Raw genomic sequence first — 21,661 nt, forward strand, 5'->3', positions numbered from 1 at the left:
CCTTCTCTCTCTCTCTGTCTCCCTCTCCTTCTGCCATTTGAAGACATGCTTGCTTCCCCTTCACCTTTCTGCCATGATTGTAAGTTTCCTGAGGCCTACCCAGGCATGACTCATGTATAGCCTGTGGAACTATGAGTCAATTAAACCTATTTCCTTTATAAAGTACTCAGTCTCAGATAGTTCTTTAAAGCAGTGTGAGAATGGACTAATACAGTAGGCAATTTCAAAATACAACAGACGGAACTATTGCCAGAAAAACTGAACTCATATTGAGTCCATATTTGACAGCTTCTCATATTCATGGTCTATCTCAAATGAGCACATTAGTAATAAATCATAGCCTTGAATTTTACCTGGGTTACTAAGTTCTTATTTTAAAAAATGTGTTCATACCTATAGGTAAACTGTGAAATAATATTTGAAATGATGTAAAAAACAATAAAAATGAGTATAGTATTCACATGAAATGATAATACTAAAGTAAGAAATCAACACTGAAGTGCTGTACATGAGATCAGTTGCCTAAATTATCATTGATAATGATATTATATCAAAAATATAACAGTGTGAATTCCCAGTCAGAGTCAGTATCTGATGTATATATCACATATTTTAAAATCTTAATATCGGTGTGAACAAGAATGATGGTGTGATTATTACCTCTGCTATTATCTCATACCAAGGTTTTTCAAATTATTGAGAGCAACAGGTGTTCAGGAACAGAACATCATTCAACTGAATACATGTTGGTTTCAACTGTTTTCAAATAAAACTGCCCTGGCATCTTTTGACAGAACAAATGTTTCAGTGATGCCAATCTACTCTGGATTCTCAAACCAAGATTGAGGTTATAATGACTCAGTTTCTTAAAATTCTTTTTGTTTGAAGAAACATACATATTTTTTTCCTTCCCTATAATTAAGGCCTTTATTGGCTGTAAAATTTTGCTAGCAATAGTTCAATATCTATCCTTTACATACAAATTAATTCAGAAAAATTCCCATGTTCTGTACCTGAACTCTACCACAGTATTCAAGCTTATCCTACAGAATCCTCACTTTGGCCAATTAAGGAATGCAATCCAAATGTATATATCCTTCAGATTTCCAGGGCCCTGTTTAACTCAGTGATATACAAAGTGAAGCCTTAAATTTAATAATCCAAGATATTATTTTAATAGATTCTCAGAAAATTGTGTACGCAAAATTTCTTAAATGAATTATTTGATTAAAGTAAGCAAAACGGACTATGACCCAATATCTGAAGGCATGGTAAAATAAGCCATTTTACAAAGAAAAATTTCTAGTAGTACTACTTAAAGAACCAAAACAGGATAAATCCAAGACACCAACCCGGAAAAAATGAAAAACTAATTGAGATTTGAATTTAAGACAGAAAATGAATGTGTGAACTATAGAAGGGAGAGGAGGTATGCCATTATTTTTAGTATGTATTAATGTTGACAAGTTCTTTATCTTGTACCAACCTTTCTAAAATGATTTGGACAGTGTGTGAGAAGAATTTGAACAGCAATATGAAGCTAATAGACAATATGAAAGTATTTGCTAATATTTTCCTACTGAAATATTTTTCCCAGAGGTCTACTATGTCTGAGAGAGATCACATATCTTTTAACACAAATTAAACAAAATTCATTTTGACTTTAATTTATGTAAAAATAATTTTATTTGTCTTACCAGGATATAATTCTCATTTTTCTTGCTATGTGAGCATTCATCATCCATCAGTAATGCTGTCTGCAATAGTCAAATAATAGGTATACTATTTATTCTAAATTTATCTTGACTGAACCAAGAGAAAAAAATATTGACAACAAATAATACTATATAAACATATATATAAAGTCTTGTTTAGTAGTTGATATCTTAATTTAGAATTTACTTGCAGTGTTTTTAAACAGAATTTTGTAAAACACTTTTTAAAAACATAATTCTTTGAAGTTAATTTAAATATGGTGACATTTAATGGAAACTTCCAAACTTAATGGAAATTAAAATAGCATTGAGGGATATAGTGAGAAAGGCAGAGCAATACGGCTGAATAGAAGCTTCCAGAAATCATTCCCCCCAACCAGGAACAACAAATTGAACAACTCTCCACACAAGAAAGCACCTTCATAGAAACCAAAACTCAGGTAAGTAATTACAGTACCTGGTTTTAACATCATATAGAGGAAAGAGGCACTGAATAGGGTAGGAGAGACAGTCTTGAATCACATACACCACCCCTCCCCTATTCCCCAGCAGTAGTCAGCCACCGGCCATGGAGAGAGAATCTGTATGCTTCAAGGCGGTACAGTGCAGTAATTGTGGAACTTAGCATTGGAATACAGTGCTGCCTGGTCACAGTGGAAAGTGACTCAGGGCAGAACTCAGTTGGTGATCATGGAAGGAGCATCTAGACCAGTCCTAGCCAGAAGTGAATTACTCATCCCAGCAATTGGAAGCTGAATTCCAGTAAGCCCTGCCACCATAGGCTAAAGAGCTCTGCGGTCCTACATAAACTTGAAATGCAGTCTAGGGCATAAGGACTGTAATTCCTGGGCAAGTCCTGGTGCTGAACTTGAAGTCCATGAAGCTAAGGTGCAAATGACCCAGTGAGACACAAGCTGGGGTGGCCAAAGGAGTTTCTGCATCAACCCTCCCCCAACTCCAGGCAGCACAGCTTGAAACTCTGGGAGAAACTTCTCTCTGCTTAAGGAGAGGAGAGGGGAAAGTAAAGAGGACTTTGTCTTCCAACTTGGGTATTGGGACAGCCACAATAGAACAGGGCAACAGGCAGAGACCTGAGGCCCCCATTTCAGGTCCTAGCTCCTGGTTGACAATTCTAGATATACCCCAGGCTAAAGGGAACCCACTGCCCTAAAGGGAAGGACCCAGTTCTGGCAGGATTCATCACCTGCTGACTAAACAGCCCTTGGGCTCTAAGTAATGAGCAGTGGCAGGCAGGCAGTACTCACTGCTGGCCTTGAGTGAGACTCAGAGCTACGCTGGCTTCAGGTGTGACCCAGCACATTCACAGCTGTGGTGGCTATGGGTAGAGTCTCCTGCTTAGAAAAAGAGAGGAAGGAGTAAATGGGACTTTTTATTGCAGCTTGTACCAGCTCCACCATAGTGGGGAAGAGCACCAAACAAGCTCCTGGGGTCCTGGATTCCAGGCACTGGCTCCTTGATGGCATTTCTGGACCTGCCCTGGGCCAGATAGGAGCCCACTTCTCTGAAAGGAGAGACTCGGGACAAGCAACATTCACCATAAGCTGACGAAAGAGCACAGGGCCCTGAGTGAACAACAAGAGTAGCCAGGCATTGCTCACCCTGGGTCTGGGGTAGTGGTGGCTACAGGGAGAGAGAAAGTCAGTACCATGAACAGAAGAAAATAAGCCTGGCTGGATTCACCACGTGCTAATTGTAGGGCCCTTGGACTTGAGTGAACACAGGTGATAGCCAGGCATTGGTCACAGTGGGCCTTGGGAGGTCACAGTGGGCCTTGGGAAGACACAGTGCTGTGTTGGCTTTGGGTTGAACGCAGTTTGGTCCCAGTGAGGTGGCAACAGGGGTGCTTGTGTCGCCCTTCCCCCAGCTCTTGGCAACTCAAAATAGTGGGAGAGACTATGTTTGGGGGGAAGTGAGAGAAAATAACAAGAATCTCTGTATGTTAATACAAAAAAATTTTCCTGACCCTAGCCAAGAACCAAGGCAGTACCCCTATGAGTCTGCAAGATGACAGCTTTACTGGGCGTGGGGTGCCCTCTAATGCAGATATGGCCACAGTAACCAAAGACATATCACAGCAGCAAAGTGCCTTTGAATACCTAGAAAGCCTTCCTAAGAAGGATGAGTTCAAAAACAAGCCCAGACTGCAAAGACTACAATAAATACCTAACTCTTCAATACCCAGACACCAGACACTGATGAATATCCACAAGCATCAAGACCATTTAGGAAAACATGACCTCACAGAAGAAACTACATGTGGCACCAGTGGCCAATGCTGAAGAGAAAGAGAGATATGTGATCTTTCAAACAGAGAATTCAAAATAGTTATTTTGTGGAAACTCAATGAAATTCAAGCTAATAAATGGAAAGGAATCAATCTATCACATAAATTTAACAAATAGATGGAAATAATTTAAAAGAATCAAGCAGAAATTCTAGAGCTGAAAAATACAATTGAAATACTGAAAAAGAGATCAGAGTCTCAGAAGAACTGATCAAGGAGAATAAAAAAGTAGTGAGCCTGAAGACAGGCTATTTGAAAATACACAATCAGGGGAGATAAAAAGTAAAATGAAGCACACCTGCAAAATCTAGAAAATAGCCTAAATGGGGCAAATCTAAGCATTATTGGCCTTAAAGAAGAGGTAGAGAGACAAACGAAGGTATGGACAATAACACAGTACTTCCTAAACCTAGACATAGATATAAATATTTAAGTACCTAAAATTTATAGAACACCAAGCAGGTTTAACCCAAAGAAGACTATCTCAAGACATTTAATAACTAAACTAAAAAAGGACAAGGATAAAGAAAGGATCCCAAAAAGCAGCAAGAGAAAAGAGACAACATACATTGGAGCTCCTGTATGTCTGGCAGCAGGCTTTTCAGTGGAAACCTTACAGGCCAGGAAAGAATGGCATTACATATTTAAAGTGCTGAAGGAAAAAACCTTTATCATAGAATAGTATATCTGACAAAGATATCCTCAAACATAAAGGAGAAATAAAGATGTTCTCAGTCAAACAAAAGACAGAGATTTTGTTAAAACCAAACCTGTCCTACAAGAAATGCTAAAGAAAGAGAATTCTTCAATCTGAAAGAAAAGGATGTTAATGAGCAATAAGAAATCACCTGAAGTTACAAAACTCACTGGTAATAGTAAGTACACAGAAAAACACAGAATATCATAACACCATAACTATGGTATGTAAACTACTCATATCTTGGGTAGAAAAACTAAAAGATGAATGTAACAAAAATAACTAAAACAACTTTTCAAGACATAGTATAAGATATAAATAGACACAGTAAAAAGTTAAAAAGTTGGAGGATGAAGTTAAAGTGTAGGATTTTTAATAGTTTTCTCTGTACTTGTTTGTTCATGCAATCCATGTTGTCATTGCATTTTAAATCTATTGTTTAAAAAAATGGGTTATAAGTTGTTACTTGCAAGTCTCATGGTAACCTCATATCAAAAAACCCACAGCAGATAAAGAAAAATAAAAAGCAAGAAATCAGAACATACCACCAGAGAAAATTACCTTCACACAAAAGAAAACAGCAAGGGAGGAAAGAAGGAAAAAACAACCAGAAAACAAAATAGGAGTAAGTAGGAGTAAGTACTTACTTATTAATAACATTGTTTATGTTTTAAATGAATGTAAATGAAATAAACTCTCCAATTGAAAGTCATAGAGTAGCTGAATGGATAAAAAAAATGACCTAATAATCTGTTTCATACAAGAAATACACTTTACCTGTAAAAACAAATATAGACTGAAAATAAAGGGATGGAAAAATACATTCCTTGCAAATGCAAACAAGAGCAGGACTAGCTATACTTATATCAGAAAAAAGTAGATTTCAAGACACAAAATATAGAAAGACACAAAGAAGGTCATTATATAATGATAAAGAGGTCAATTCAGCGAGAGGATACAACTGTAAGTATATACATACCCAATACAAGAGCACCCAGATTTATAAAGTAAATATTATTAGAGCTAAAGAGAGAGATTAACTTCAATACAATAATACTTGGGGACTTCAACATCCCACATTCAGCATTCGACAGATCATCCAGAAAGAAAATCAACAGAGAAACATTGGATTAATGACTTAAATCTAAGACCTAGCTATCAAAGTACTAAAAGAAAACACTGGGGAAACTCTCCAAGACCATGGACTAGACAAGGATTTCTTAATTAATACCCCTAAACCACAGTCAACCAAAGCAAAATTGGATGAGATCACATCAAGTTAAAAAGCTTTTGCACAACAAAGGAAACAATAAAGTGAAGACAAACTCACAGAATAGGAGAAAATGTCTGAAAACTATCCATTGAACAAGGAATTAACATCAGAATAAATCAGGAGCTCAAACAACTCTATAGGAAAAAAAAAAAATTAACAATGCAATTGAAAAATGGCCAAAATATCTGAATAGACATTTCTCTAAAGAATACATACAAATAGGAAACACATATATCAAATGGTGCTCAACATCACTAATCATCAGAGAAATGCAAATCAAAACTACAATGAGATATCATCTCATCCTTGTTAAAATGGTGTTTATCCAAAAGGCAGGCAAAATAACAAATGCTTGGGGGAGTGAAGAGAAGGGAACCTACATACACTGTTGGTGGGAATGGAAATTTGTACAACTACTATGCAGTACAGCTTGGAGGTTCCTCACAAAACTAAAAATAGATGTACAGTTTGATCTATCAATCCCACAGCTAGATATATTCCCCAAAGAAGGGAAATTAGTATATTGAAGAGATATCTGCACTCCCATGTTTATTGTAGCACTATTCATAGCAGTCAAGATTAGTAAGTAATCCAAGTGACTATCAACAAATGAATGGATTAAGAAAATGTGATACATATACACAATGAATACTATTCAGCCATAAAAAAGAATTAGATGCTATCATTTGTAACAACATGGATGGAGCCTGAGGTCATTATGTTAAGTGAGATATGCCAAGGAAAGTAAGACAAATTATACATGTTCTTACTTATTTATGGGAGCTAAATATTATAATAATTAAACTGATGGAGATAGAGAACAAATTAATATACAGTGCTTAGAAAGGCCCACTTGCAAGATTAGCCACTGGTTGGTATATAAGAACTTGACTGACTGGTAACCAGAGTCCTACGTGCATATAAAGATTTCCATAAATGGTAACATTGGCTCACTGTCCCTAAGTAGTTTGTACAAACAATATTTGTACAATATTGTTTACATTAAATACCTGATTGCTTCTGGGAGTTTAGAATATTGATATATACCTAGGTACAGGGTTCCTACATAATAAGCCCCCAGTAAAATCCTTTGGTGCTGAGTTGGCTAACAGCCTTTACTGGGCAGAAACATTATATACATGTCCTGTATTTACATTGCTGGTAGAGGAGAGTGTGATCTTTGTTGAATTCCGTGTCTTCTTACAAATCTCTGAATGTAGGGGTAGTCTTAGGGACCGTCGACACACCCTGGAACTGCTAAATCAATAGAAAGATGTGGAGGTGAAGCTGTGTATTTCTGGTCTAGTCCTAATTAGACTGTCATGTTTCCCTTTCTTTTCCTCTGGAACATGCACCCTAGGGGAAGCCAGATATCATAAAACAAGTCTAATTATCCAAAACCAGCATACTGTGAGAAAGCTCAAGCTAGTCCATGGAGAGACTGAGGACAGAAAGAAGGAGGCAGAAGTAGAATAGAGCAGTGTGTGTGTGTGTGTGTGTGCGTGTGTGTGTGTGTGTGTGTGTGTGTGAGAGAGAGAGAGAGAGTGAGAGAGAGAGAGAGAGAGAGAGAGAGAGAGAGAAATCCCAGTAGGTACAGTGTTTCCAGCCCAGCACCAGACTTGTGAATAAAAGAATTATCCTGGGAGTCTACCTCACTTGAGTCTTCAGACGACCTCATTCTCCACCTCAGTCTAACTGTACCCACTTTAAAACCCTACATAAGAACTGCCCAGATGAGTCCGGTCGACCTACAGAATCATAAACAACAACAATAAATTATTATTTTAGACTGACATGTTTTGAGATGGTTTATTACTTGGAATTACATGAGTGTAACTATCATTTTGTATTACATTAATCAAAAGTAATTGCTTTAAATATACATAGTATAAATAATAGATCCCTCTTAAAATTTATTCCCATTAGAGAACCACAATGATGCCATGTTTACTTAAAATTATTTTTATAAAACACATTGATTCCTTAAATATATACCGATTGCATGGTTTTATATTCAAAATTCATCAGCTATCCCTCAAAGAATTTTTTGCCTGCTTATTTCTTCCCCTATATATTAATGAATCATATTTCTATACCATAATTATTGATTCATCAGCATCCATCCCAAATTATGTTTAGTTTTACCTACGTGCTTTCAGTTATCTGACAAATAAAATATATTACCAGAAATTAGTATTACTTGTAGGACTGAATATTAGCCCTTGCAAAACCAACATCGTCTGCCATTTCACAATTACTGCCTCACTACTAACACAATTAAGCCAACCAAACAAATAAGATTTTACTAATCTCTGTATCATGCTATCTATTTATTTGTAACATCAGAAAGTTACCTAAAGGGTAAAAATAGGAAAACATTAAAAAATTAGTATCACAAATTATCTTTGACTTTGTTCTTTTAGGATATTCTACATACAATATATTAACAAATTCTGCTGACCCAACATTCAAAATATACTCAATATTCAATCAATTCTTATCCCCTCAACTTTTACCACTCCAGTTTAAGCCATCATAATCTTTCAACTATAGAAGCCTTGACTTCCTTCTTCTACCATGTCCAGTAATGCCTGTATCTACACAGAAACCAAAGCAATAGTTTAACAATAGTCTGATTATGTCATTCTTTTTTTCGACAAACACTCCAATGGCTTTTCATCATATGTGAAATAAGATCTTAAGAATTTATCATGACATACTAGACCTTTTATGATAAGATTTCTCTGTGACCTAAACTCGTATTACCAGTCTCTTCATTTATTCTACTCGAAACACAATATCTTCCATTCCTGAAAAGACCGAGTATTCTCTTGCTTTTGCAGTTGTTATTCTCAGGTTTCTTCCCATAAAAACATGAGTGCCTTTCTCCCTTTCTTTATTATGGTCTATATTAAAATGTTCCATAATCAAAGTGGCCTTCCTTGGCCATCCTTTTTGAAACACCAGCTCACTCCAGTGCCACTTTCTATCCTTCATATTCCGCTTTACTTTTCATCATAACATTTATCACATTACTTGACATTTTATATATATATGTTTGCTGGTTGTCTATTTCTTCTCCCAAGAACCCAAACACCATTAATGCAGGGATTTAGTCCGTGTTGTTGACATCAAAATACCAATGCCTTAGAATATTACTAAGAACATGGTAGGTACTTGATAAACTGATTCATTAACAAATTCTTGAATGCATAGATGACTTAGTAAGAAATTATCAGAAATGCAGAAATATACCATAGTGGGCTCTTCCAGGGATATTTAAAAAAAGCGATTTCTAATACTAAGAGAGATCATTACATTCAATAAATGAAAAGGAACAATAAAAACTCTCTCATACACACATAAAAATAAATCTATGCAGGATACACAACAGACGATGTTGTGAAGGTCATGCCAAAATTTGATCTCTTTTAGAGTCTCCAAATGTGTTCTTTTATATAATGATATATTTAGACAAAATAAATTGCAACTACTCACTATGTTGATTTTATAACATATAAACAAGTAAAACAGCAGCAGCGCTTTGTTCACAACGAGTGTTTCCCCAGTATTCTAAAGTGGTTAAATAACACTCCTTCACTGGAAGGTATGCTTTTAGGAGGTTACCAGGTTACGTTGCCGTGGAGGTTTGGATAACAAAAGAAAAAATTGCTATGGTGTATTCCTGATAAAGAGATATCATATGTTCATTTTTTTTTTTTTTTTTTTTTTTTGAGATGGAATCTCACTCTGTCGCCCAGGCTGGAGTGCAGTGGCGCGATCCGCGCCCACTGCAAGCTCCGCCTCCTGGGTTCACACAATTCTCCTGCCTCAGCCTCCCAAGGAACTGGGACTACAGGTGCCCGCCACCACGCCCGGCTAATTTTCTGAATTTTTAGTAGAGATGGGATTTCACCGTGTGAGCCAGGATGGTCTCGATCTCCTGATCTCCTGATCTCCTGATCCACCCGCCTCAGCCTCCCAAAGTGCTGGGATTACAGCCATGAGTGACCACGCCCGGCCAATATATATATATGTTCTTATTGCTACAGAAACTATTATGTATTTTTTTCCAAGTAGTGTCCCATTATATTCACCAGTTTTCCCTCAAGACAAATTCATTATATCTACTCCTTCTCAAAATTAAGGAACATTTCCATTAATCATTTTTCATAAGAGGAATCTGATATGTGAGCTCAACTGAACACTCAAGGGTATAAAATAAATAGCACGACTTGTAGAAATAAATGTTAAACTTGAATCTTCATCAAAGTAAATAATTTATGTTTAAAATATATTTCTTTCATATTTGAAAATAAGGTAGTAGGGGTTCAGTGGCAAAATTTCTGCCTTACATTATTTATAAGACTTGCTTGCATTGAACTTGGAGATCTTGCATACATAAAAATAATAATCAACACTTACATATGGGTTACTATGTGCTATTGTAGACACTTTGCATTTATTAACTTAACCTTATAAGAACCTAATTAAGAAGTAATTGCTGTTATTATTTATAAATAAGATATTTGGACACAAAATAACTGGCTCAAGGTCTCATATAGCTAGAAAGTGGCAAAACTGGGGTTCAATCATCCCAGGCAGTCTCCTAATTAGACTACATTGCTTCTAATGCCCCCAATTCTCTTTTCTGCTTTATTAAAAATAAACATTGCTTTAAAAATAGAAATAAGTGGTCATTACAGAAACTACAGAAATTTTTTTCTTAAAACAGTATGATCCATCCAGAGTTGAAGATTGATAATTCTATATTTACTCCATCTTTTTTCTACACACTTTATTTTATACAATAGGGAGCAAACTGTGTGTTACTACATACTACTAATTCTTGAATCTAGGCTCTATGGTCACGTAAAGTTAAGCATCATTTTTATTGCTTAACATACCAGTATTTCATGGTAGAATACACGTTTTTAAATAATAGGGATAGGGTCTCCCTATGTTGCTAAGGTTGGGCTCAAATTTCTGAGCTTAAGCGAACCTCCTACCTCAACTTCCCCAAGTGCGGGAATTAGAGGGGTGAGCCATTACACCCAGCCTACCAAAAAAAAAAAAAAAAAAATGAAACAATATATTAATTTATTTCTCTGCTTCCTCCTTTCCATCCTCTGCTTAAGCAAAGTGGCTCTGTGCATATTAAACTTAGGTTTATGTCATGGCAGAAGAATCTTCAGACACAATTCTATTCCTAAAAAGTACAACAAAGAGTTTTTTCTTGTTCTTATTCTTGTTATTGCTTTTTCAGTGCATTTAAGGAGAGAAGGAACATCTCTGAGGGAAGCTTGGAGTTTCTTTAGACTAAAGAGTAATAACTAGGGATGAAGAAAAGAAGTCAGAGAACCTTGGATTTCATAAGAAGAGACCCAGGAAAGAAGCAAGTGCCACACTGTCAGTTCCTCGGGACTGTGGCCATACCTCGGAGAGGGTGGTGCCATTGTGCATTCTAGGTACTGTGACAATCCCACTAGGCATTCCAGGAATGCAAACATTCCAGGGAAGCAGTAGTCAATTGGCCAAGAAATGCACTGAATTACATTTGTTTGTTTTAAATTTTGATCAAGGATTGGTGAATGGAGGGTATTCCTCAATGCCTTTTTGCACTTTTGAAGCACAAAAGTCTTCAGAAGTCCAAAGAACAATAGAAGTGTTTTTTTTTTTTATTTCCTGCTGAATTTATCACAGGATAAATGTAATACAGTACAGTAGGATAAGATGATTTCCTAACATATCTAATCAAAAAACATTAAGTAGGAAAAAAGACTAAAATGTAGCCACCATGCTTCATTAAAGTACAAATAAATTCAAAAACTGATGAACATGATTAGCAAGAAGAACATGGCTCATGATAAACTGTACTTTTATGGAGGGTCAGGAACAGTGAGCCAGCTTTAACTTCAAGAGTGTTAGTTCCAGAAATGGATTCAGGCTGCTAATAACTGCATATGTACAAAAAAATTGAAAGAGTCATCCTACTAAAGAACAGTAAAATGTAGTGGTTTGAAGCCATCTTCGGTGTGGTGCATTTTACCACGGCTAACAAAGGGAGATGGCAGGCAGATGAGATGGGAAGTGATTCAATGTTTGCAAGAAATTAGGGAGAATGCCAGAGGGAAAAGATAGAAAAGGATAGAATGAGCACATTAAAATTAACGTCAATTTTGTTCAGGTTTACTCCTCAGAAAACTATAAAAAACTTATTGGCTAAGCAATCCGCTGTTTTTCATCACAGCAATGTCTCGCTTTAATGATCTTGAACTTTTATGATTCTGTTGTTGATGTTTGATAACATTTTGTTCCTACCTAAGCAAAATTGGTTATCCTTTGGCTCTTCTATAATGATGTAGTGGCATGTGTCAGATCATATGTATGTACAGTTGATATAATGCTGAATATTCTATTAAAAAACAACAAAAACTAGAGGTTATAATTTGCCTTTTGTTTCCAAATAGATGCTCATAACAATAGTTTATAAAGGTAAAAGAATTTGACACTTCTTATAAAAGAAACTTTTTAGAACCAAGCATCCTAGAAACTCCTCAGTACCAAGAGGCTGCCCAGGAAATCTGGAGTTTATTATGTGTAGTATATGTGGAAGATTGTGAATTATACACTATCTTCTATGCAGGAATACAGTCAAATGCATTCATCACCTGGCATGAATATAGCAGGAATGGTGATGACTGTGGTGACCTGGAGTTCATGTGCTCTGTCTAGATGGAGAAAGCCTTCTCATCTCTTGTCAAGTAGTTCTATTTACAATGAGATACACAAAGTTTTCAGATTTTTCAATTGTTTAAGACAAAGTTGGATGAATTTTTGTGTGAAATGTCCTCAGTTTTGAAAGGATAGCCACACCAAACAAACCACTTTAGCAATGGTTTTTAAACAGTAAACACGAGTTTAGCAGGAACTGAACCATAGTGTGGGGGAATAGAGAAGTGGGTATGTATGTGGGGCTTAGACTATCTTTAAGTGCAGATCATTTTTATTTACTTGAAAGAATGGCTCCAATATTAACAAAGTTGAAAAATGCTGCCATATTGGAAAAAATAAACATTTGATTCCAACAAGACTGAATTACCATTTTAAATTCATGTATCTCTGAAGTTTAACCTACCTTGGGATAGTCCCTAGGATGCCATCTTGTTTTCTTCCATACTTAGTTTAATAGCTCTTACTATGGTACATTCTTAACAATAGCCAATTTCTCATCTAACATTCAAGAATAAAGGCATGGGTATTAGTGGGAAAGTATTCATTTTTTATAAAAAAATTACCATTTGTCTTTATTTCAAACGATGTGGTTGAAATCAACTTAATCTGAATGTCTTTCTAAAGGTAATGCTTAAAGAAAAACATGCACCTTGATAAACATACCAGCCAAAACAATATATCTTCCTCCAACTGTTCTGAGTGCTTCCAAAACTGACCAAGAAAGTGGAGGAAATACCTTTCTTCTAGTAATCTAATTACTTCCCAGAAGAAAAAGGAAAGTCAAATACCTCAATCACCCACCAATATTAGAAGAAGTTTTGCTCTTCTAATATTAGGGTGGATTGTGATGGGGTTGAGTGCTGAAATCACCGTATCTTAGAAAAGTAAGTTAAGAGGTTAAGAGGATTAATCTAACACTAACATGAAATATCATGTCACATCCATGGGGAACAGGTGAAAAAGACAACCTTTTATTTTCTAGTTACCTAGCTATTCAAATATCATAATTTTTATCAAAGTTTTAGACATATGAATTATAATATCAGACTTTTTCAGAATATGGTTACAAGAAAACTTAAATGTCTTCTATGTGTTATATAATTCTCAACATATCCTTGAAATTACAATGCTTTATACTCTTAAGATTCTGTTCAAAATAGTTCTATATATTTTGTGCTTATATAACATTAAATGAGTATTGCATTACTCATTTACATAATGGCAATTTATAAACTATAAATGAAAGCAGCAGAAAAAGTTCTAGTTCATAATTTTGAATTTTAAGTTTAGATACTTATAAACACTAGAGGGATAATTTTATAGGTAGTTAAATATTTTGAAAAGATATAGGCAATACTCCTTTCACAAAAGAAGTAAATTAAAAGTCACTATAAATATGTTGTCCATCAAAAGACAATATTATATATTATAAGAACTTGGAAGTTTTAATTTCCTTAGAACAATTTGCATTTACCCCAAAACTATTGATCTCTCAGAACCAGTTAGAGAAACTAACTAAAATAATTGTATTTATATTAGCTTTATGTCAGCAGATTCTGAAATATGTCTAACCTTTTTTAACTTCTGTTAAAAAATACATTAATTTTCAAAGACTGTAATCATTGTCAATATATTAAAAAGAAAAAATGGTTTCTGGTGAAGTTTGGAGGATTCAACCAAAATCTTCTTACAGATATGCTTCTTTGGTAAATTTGTTCCACATACCATAAAATGGTAACATCAAACTTTGTAGTATTAGTATTATTTTCTCATTTATCTGTATAATAATAAAGAATGTTTCAATAAATAATGTAATAAGAATATCATTCCGTATTTAACAATTAGCAGGTATAGAAAGGGACTTCTAACAAATATTTGACTCTCATTAAGCAAATAAAGATCCATAACTAGAAAAGTAAATACTCTTATTTGAATTCATAGCCTTCTATAATTATCATTTCAACAAGACAGCAATACTCAGTATATGAAAATCCATGCCAGCAACTGTACTAGGTATAAGCAATATAAACTTGAATAAGATACAGTCCTTATATGAAAAATAAAAAAAACATAATAATTGTATGTTAAAATACTACAATCATAAATGCAATAATCTTAAAATGTGCACCTGTCTTTAAACAAAACTATACTGAAATAAGTGCACTTAAGTACATCATCCCAACATTTTAAGTTTTTTCCTCAGGCTCTTGAGAATTGTTTTTATTTATAATAATACCAATAATATCTAAATACCCCAGTAAAAACATAAAATAGTTGATCTACAAGCTTTGGCTTAAATGGAAACATCTAATCTTAAGTGACAAAACAAGACTTCATATTTGTTATATATATAGCCTCCCAAACTGAAAAAAAATGCCACCAGTCATACCACATACTTATTTTCATATTTACTTGAATATTTATTAAATATAATACGTTTGGTGGAATGATTCCATATTTCAACTCTTGATTTTGACTCTTATTTTAAAAGGATTATATCATTAATTATTGGTAACCTAGCATTGCTAATGAAAATTTAACCACTAGATGAGGGCTGAATATTTCCTTCTACCCCTATGAATTATATTAATATAATTAATATAAACAAAATATGTAAAACCTCTAACTCATGTGAATCAACCTATTACAATAAAACCCCACCATTTACATGTAAGACAAACAATCGTCCCATAAAGCAGTAATTTTCATTCCAAACCTTTACCTTTAGTTAGCAATAGAATGACAATAGAACACACACACGAAAAAATGATTTTAAGATTTGAAATCAGGGCTTTGAAGATTAAAGCAGTTCACTTCACCATCTACACATAAACTATTTTAAACTATTTATTAATTATCCTAAAATTTTTATAAATAATGCTTTCTTGTTTATTTTTTACCTTGAAAGGCACTGGCTCTTCGGTAAGAGGACTAACAGGAAGTGACGTGGTACTGCTTGCTGGACTCATGTCCGTACTCTGTAAGGACAGTGAAATTGAATTAAATAAGGATTGTTTTGTAGTCATTTTGACTATTCATAATTTAGAAAAAAATAAATAAATAATTAAAATAAATAAATAAGTAAAATATGAATGTAAAAATACCAAATTTAATGTTGATTTAATCATAAGTATATAATAAATCATTCCTTATATAGAAATAATTATCTGGGAAATTAGTCAAATTATCACTCTCAATGTGTATTTTAAGTGCATTTTATCAAACATGATGGCCATTTTTTGTGTTAGGGTGGTATTTATTATCATCATTGCTTAATTAATATTTAACCTTTTTTTAAATTAAACTGTAGCTGTAATAATTCATTATGTTGCTATTTCAATGTATTTCAGACTGATTTTCAGACATGTATTACAGTTTTTCTTCTATAAAGATCTAAATCATTGCAACCATTTTTTCATTATGTAAACCAATCTGCCACAATATACAATTACAAACTGAAAAAATATTAAATTTTTTAAATTCCTAAATTCATAGTCCCTGACATTTTACCTTTCTTTTATTCTGCTAAACAAAAATGTAAGAATAAAAGATTTACACAAATGTAAGAGAATGCCTGGATCATTGCTAATGGCTGTTTTTCTAGTCTTTTAAAAATACAAAAATTAAAACTTATATAATGTGAGATTAGGCTAAAAAAGAGATACCAGTTAGAAGTTCATCATTAATTTGCTTTTCTAAAAGAAAGAAAAAGATACTAATAGTAGGTAGCAACAAAAGTCATTTTATTATATTCTTAACACAGTCTCTCTGAGGGATTCTCCCATATGCAAATAAAACAAAAGAAAATAAAACATTGAAAAGAATATATACCTACATTTTCAGCTTGGTTTCTAAATATATGTTCAAACCCACAGAAATTTTGCAGTGAAGATTAAAACCAAAGAATGAATTCACCTCAAGTGAGATAAGGATATAAATAGACAAGTTTGACTCACTTAAGTTTCAGCAAAAGAACGCATTCAAAGCATAGGTGCTACCACAGTTACTTATTCTTAGAAACTTTCTATTCAAAGATTATTTTCAATTCACTGTATTTGTATGCACAATAAACTGGACATATTTTAAATATCCATTAAGTTGGGACTACTTATGACTCCCTAGTCCAGAAACCAAGGATAAGAACTATAAACACAGGAACCAAGATATTCAGCATAATGTTAATTTAACACATACCACACCTATTTTGGAAATTGATATAAGGCAGTGCATTGAGTAAAAACGTCTAAAGAGGGAAATTAGGTAAAAATTGGACAATAATTTACTAAAGGAAGTAGGAAAATACATGCACCAGATAATTGAGGTGAGTTAGTTACTGACTTTAATTTCAAAATTTTTCCGGAGTTCTACACCATTTATTTGATCAAAACCAGGAAATATTATGAATTGCTGACTCTCGCTCTCTGATTATATGACACAATAGAGAAACAAGGCTGGTCTTGCTAACTAATTACCGCAGGATGTTAACATAAGACATGAATGAAGCTTTATGCTGAAAAACACGGAAAAAAGACTCTTGAGCTACTTCTCTTAAAGTTGGATTTCTCACAAGAATTTAAGCAAGGGACAGGACACAGTTCATTCATAGTTGAATTATCTGATATCTACCTGTAGTATAGACAGCCTGCATAGCTTACTAAAGTATCACACCCTCAAAAATTATATATTTAGGAGACATAGATGACATTCATTTGTAGAAATTGAAAAGCCTGGATCACAGTCTTTCCAATGAAGGTTTAATTTTCATAAGAACATGAGTGCAAAGTCAAGGTTCATGGTAAACTTCTTTAAAGGTTGAGGTTTCCCACAACTTTCCAGACATTAATGTATAATTCAAAGGATAGTAAAAAGCAGACTCCAAATTTTACGTTATGTAACACTGATTCTTTGAATGTCATTCTAAGAGAAAATTGTGTTCTAGCTATAATTTTCAAATCAATCTTAAAGTGTGACACCTTAATTCTACTGTTCTGAGGACATATTGAGATAAATATTTTAAAAAAACAAATCCATCTCATATGACAACATCTGATAAACTGTACTTAGTTATCAAGTTGAGAAATACATAAAGTATTTTCACGCTTATCCTACTGTTTTCCCATTTGCTTTTCAGTGATCTGTAATTTAGGTGTCATTCCAATTTGCTTATTCTTTTAGATAAAATACTATTGTAAACCTTTTGAAGATAAGTCTTATCCATATTTCATATTTTAATCCATTTACTCTTCCATTCAATAACAGCAATAATGATACAATTTAATATCTAAATGAAATACTTAAGTTACATTTGATGTTTTAAAAGCTGATGATTTTGTTAATCCACAACTTTCTTCAAAAAATGTTCTGTCAGAATTATGGCTTCATCTGCTTTTGATAGATTCCAAATATATCAATATATGTAACTATATATATATATCCATATATGTAACCACCACCAATATCATATGCAGAACATTTTCGTCACCTCAAAATGTTCCCTCATGGGCCTCTGTATTCAACTATCCCCATCCCTGCTCCCAGGAAAAATGGTGTGCTTTCTGTTACTAGTCTACTTTGGGCTGCTCTAGAATTTCATATAAATAGAAGTGTATAGAAGTGAATTCTTTTGGGTCTGGCTTATTTCACTCAGCAAAATGATTCTGAAATTCATTATGTTATATTGGTGCATATTTCAGTAGTCTATTATTTCAAAATTTTGTGTAGTATTTCATGATGGACAGAAATTTGCTTATCCACTCACTTACTGATGGGATTTGTGTTGCTTCCTGTTTGGGGCTCTAATGAAAAAAACATGCTGAATATTCATATATATATCTTTTTTTGGACATGTGTTTTAATTTATCTTTAGTAAATACTTGACAATGATATATCTGGGTCTTCTGGCAAATTTATATCCTGTATTATGTAAATTTTATAAGAAACTGACAACTGTTTTCCAAAAGGATTGTAATATTTTGCACTTCCACTTGCACTGTGTCTTGGAAACATTGGTGTATCAGTCTTTTTTAAAAAATTAGGCATTTTATGGGTGTGCAGTGGAAGCTCATTGTGGTTTTAACTTTCTCTTCCATGGGTTACTAATGATGTTAAGCATCATTTCATGTGCTCATTAACTATAAGCATATCTCATTTGCAAGGAGTATTAAAATATTTTGCCAATTTTTATCATTGGATTATTGGATACAAATCCTCTGTCATATATGTTTATTACAAATATTTTTACCCAGTTTGTGGCTTACCTTTTTATTTTCTTAACCATATATTCAAAAGGGCCAAAGTTTTCTAAACTATTTGTTTTTTTTTTTTTTTTTTTTTTTTTTTTTTAAGCTTGCTTTTTGTGGTGTGTGCTTTTGGTGTTTTACCTAGGAAATATTGGCCTATCAATCACATTCTCAAGGATTCTCTCTTATGTTTTCTTCTACTAATCTTTCACTTCAATACATATGGGCAAAAGATAGCAGGATCAGAGATTTATTCTTTGAAGATGCTTTTCCAGTTTCTTGGTATACAATAAACATTAAATAATCCTTATACTACATGTGTTCTAGCACAAGATTTTCATAGGTTAATTTGAATTTTAACAAGTAATCTCAGATATTTTAACCACTCTTTCTCATTATATGAAAGTCTTATATTTACTCATGTCTTCACTATCATTATAATAAACTTAAAAAATGGATTTATTATCTGTAGGGAGGGTAAGAACGCTTTGCTATAGTACTGAAATGTTTAAAGTAATATTTAAGACTCTCATCAGAGTGGGTTATTATGAAACTTCCCAGGAAGATAATTAGGAGAAGGAGAGAAGTGAAGTATTTAGTTGGGAAGGAGAATAGAAATACCAAGAGAAACAATGTTTCTATTACCTCAGAGACTGGTTCTCTTACCATTGGACTCATCTTTGGCCCTGAGCAAAAAGAATGAGCAAGCAAACATTAAACAAACAAACAAACAAAAAATCTATTTTAAATAAAATCCCAAGAGACAGATGGGAAATACTACCCTTTGCTTCAGAAATTTCAATGGAATAAACTATGATCTAAGCACACAAAGGTTCCTGCAAAACACCATGCCACCTTATCATATTCAAATCTGCAATACGGCGTTGGTGAAGAGCGGATATCCACAGGCTAAATGAAAATGACACCATACTAAAGGAAAACAACAGCAGGAGGAAGACTAGAACTTCTCTTAGCTCCTATGTGATAGCTCCTTAAAACATACATGAATAACCAAGGACAATTTATCAATAAATTGGAAAAAGCAGATAAGTGATCTCATTGAAATCTTCAAACTCACCTATCTTTGTACTAACTTAAAGTCAATTAATAGAAGTCATTGTTGATGAGAAAAAATAAGTATACAAAGTTTATTAACAACAACCACAATAAAACCCAAGTGAAAAGTAAGACTTGCAAATCCTAAGAGTTGGTCTACCTCAAAATAAATAATGTGCATGAAAGAAAATATTTTTTGTTACACTAATAGCAACTTTTTTTCTCAAGTTAAATTCAGACAAAAATTTGGGAAAATGGTATATCATCTGTTACTATAAACAATGATTTAAATGTTTAGTTTGAAAATGTGATCATGCTCAATGGACACTGCTTAATTGACATTAGGCAAAGTACATAGTTGAGAGCTTTGAAACTCAATATTCTGTCACTAAAAAAGCAGAGAAACTGAAGAATAAGAGGCACTATTAATAATCAGAAAATAAAGTTGACATTTTGAGTGTTACATCTTCTCATAACTGCTACTATTATACTTACTATTGATAAATACAATAGTGTACTCGTTTCAATAGCATTGGGAAACACAGTATTCTCTTCTTTATTTTGATGTGAAGAAAGGAAGAACTCTCAATTAATTAAAAAACCATTTGTCATCTGGTACTATCAATGTTCTGTGCATACAATTTCCAAGTCAGCCGTGTGTATCTAACAATATAAAATTTAAAATTTAAATTCATTTTTGAAATATAGTTAACTGATTCATAAGTTAGGGAGTTAATTTTTAATCCATGAAAATGAGATAATCTTTTATAAGTATTATAAATATTTTATTGTATAAGCCTTATTATGTTTTTCTTCTGATTCGGAGGAAAATGTGTTAATTTTATTGAATAAAATATCCTTACTAACACCCAGTGCCTAGATCTTGTTTTTTTTCTAAAAAAGAAACCAGGGCTCCTAGGAGAAATGGCTGATTCCAAGTCCAGGATGGGACAAGAAATGCACAAGATGCACAAGATGATTCTGGAGCATCCTTTTGTACCATAAAGCAAGGAAGTACTCAAAAAACAAAAGAACAGGGGTATGCCAAAGAGACAAAGAACAAAGAAGTCAACACGAAAGAGCTTCCAAATGCCAAATCTGGAACAATTCGAATAACAACATAAATAACATACTACAAATTATAACTAAAAGTATTAAAACAATGAGCAAATAAATCGGGAGAAGAGACACATTTTTTCAGAAAAATTCCAAATCAGCAAATGAGAGACGAGACAAATCTTTTTTTCCAGAAGAATTCCAAATAATTCATTTAGATAGTTCTCTTCAAGAGATGAAACTTAACACCCTATTCCCACCCTCAAGCTGCACTGAATGACTTTCTTCCAAAGTGTAATGTGTGAAAAAAGGAAAACGTAACTTCACAGTGGAGAAACCCAGCACACGCTACCTCAGCCAAGTGATCATGTAGACAGCATGAACGTTGTATAATGTGAAGAGAGGGATCCTTCACATCTATGGTCTTCTACCCTCAAACCAATGGCTACAGTCTAATCATGAGAAAAATATCAGACAAATCTAAATTGAGAAATGTTCTGCAAAACCCTAATCAGTGTTTAACAAGAAAAGTGTGAGAAACTTTCACAGCAAAGACATGGCGAACAACAATAATAAAGCAGTGGT

At 33.7% G+C, this 21,661-nt stretch overlaps 1 protein-coding gene across 27 annotated transcripts in view; it reads right to left on the reverse strand.

Moving 5' to 3' along the window:
- Positions 1-21,661, reverse strand: part of LOC105479621 (coiled-coil serine rich protein 1) — a 1,449,255-nt gene that overhangs the window by 851,507 nt on the left and 576,087 nt on the right. For 21 of the 27 annotated variants that reach the window (XM_071092580.1, XM_011737666.3, XM_071092582.1 and 18 more), the window contains exons 7-8: positions 15,626-15,703; positions 1,698-1,757 (exon numbers count right to left, since the gene is read on the reverse strand). In XM_071092580.1, coding sequence (XP_070948681.1) covers positions 1,698-1,757; positions 15,626-15,703 — 138 coding nt within the window. The remainder of the gene's footprint in view (positions 1-1,697; positions 1,758-15,625; positions 15,704-21,661) is intronic. The other 6 variants (XM_071092584.1, XM_011737670.3, XM_011737678.3 and 3 more) reach the window with 1 other exon arrangement.

Source organism: Macaca nemestrina, chromosome 3 (genome assembly GCF_043159975.1).
Source record: "Macaca nemestrina isolate mMacNem1 chromosome 3, mMacNem.hap1, whole genome shotgun sequence".
NCBI classification, from domain to species: Eukaryota; Metazoa; Chordata; class Mammalia; order Primates; family Cercopithecidae; genus Macaca; species Macaca nemestrina.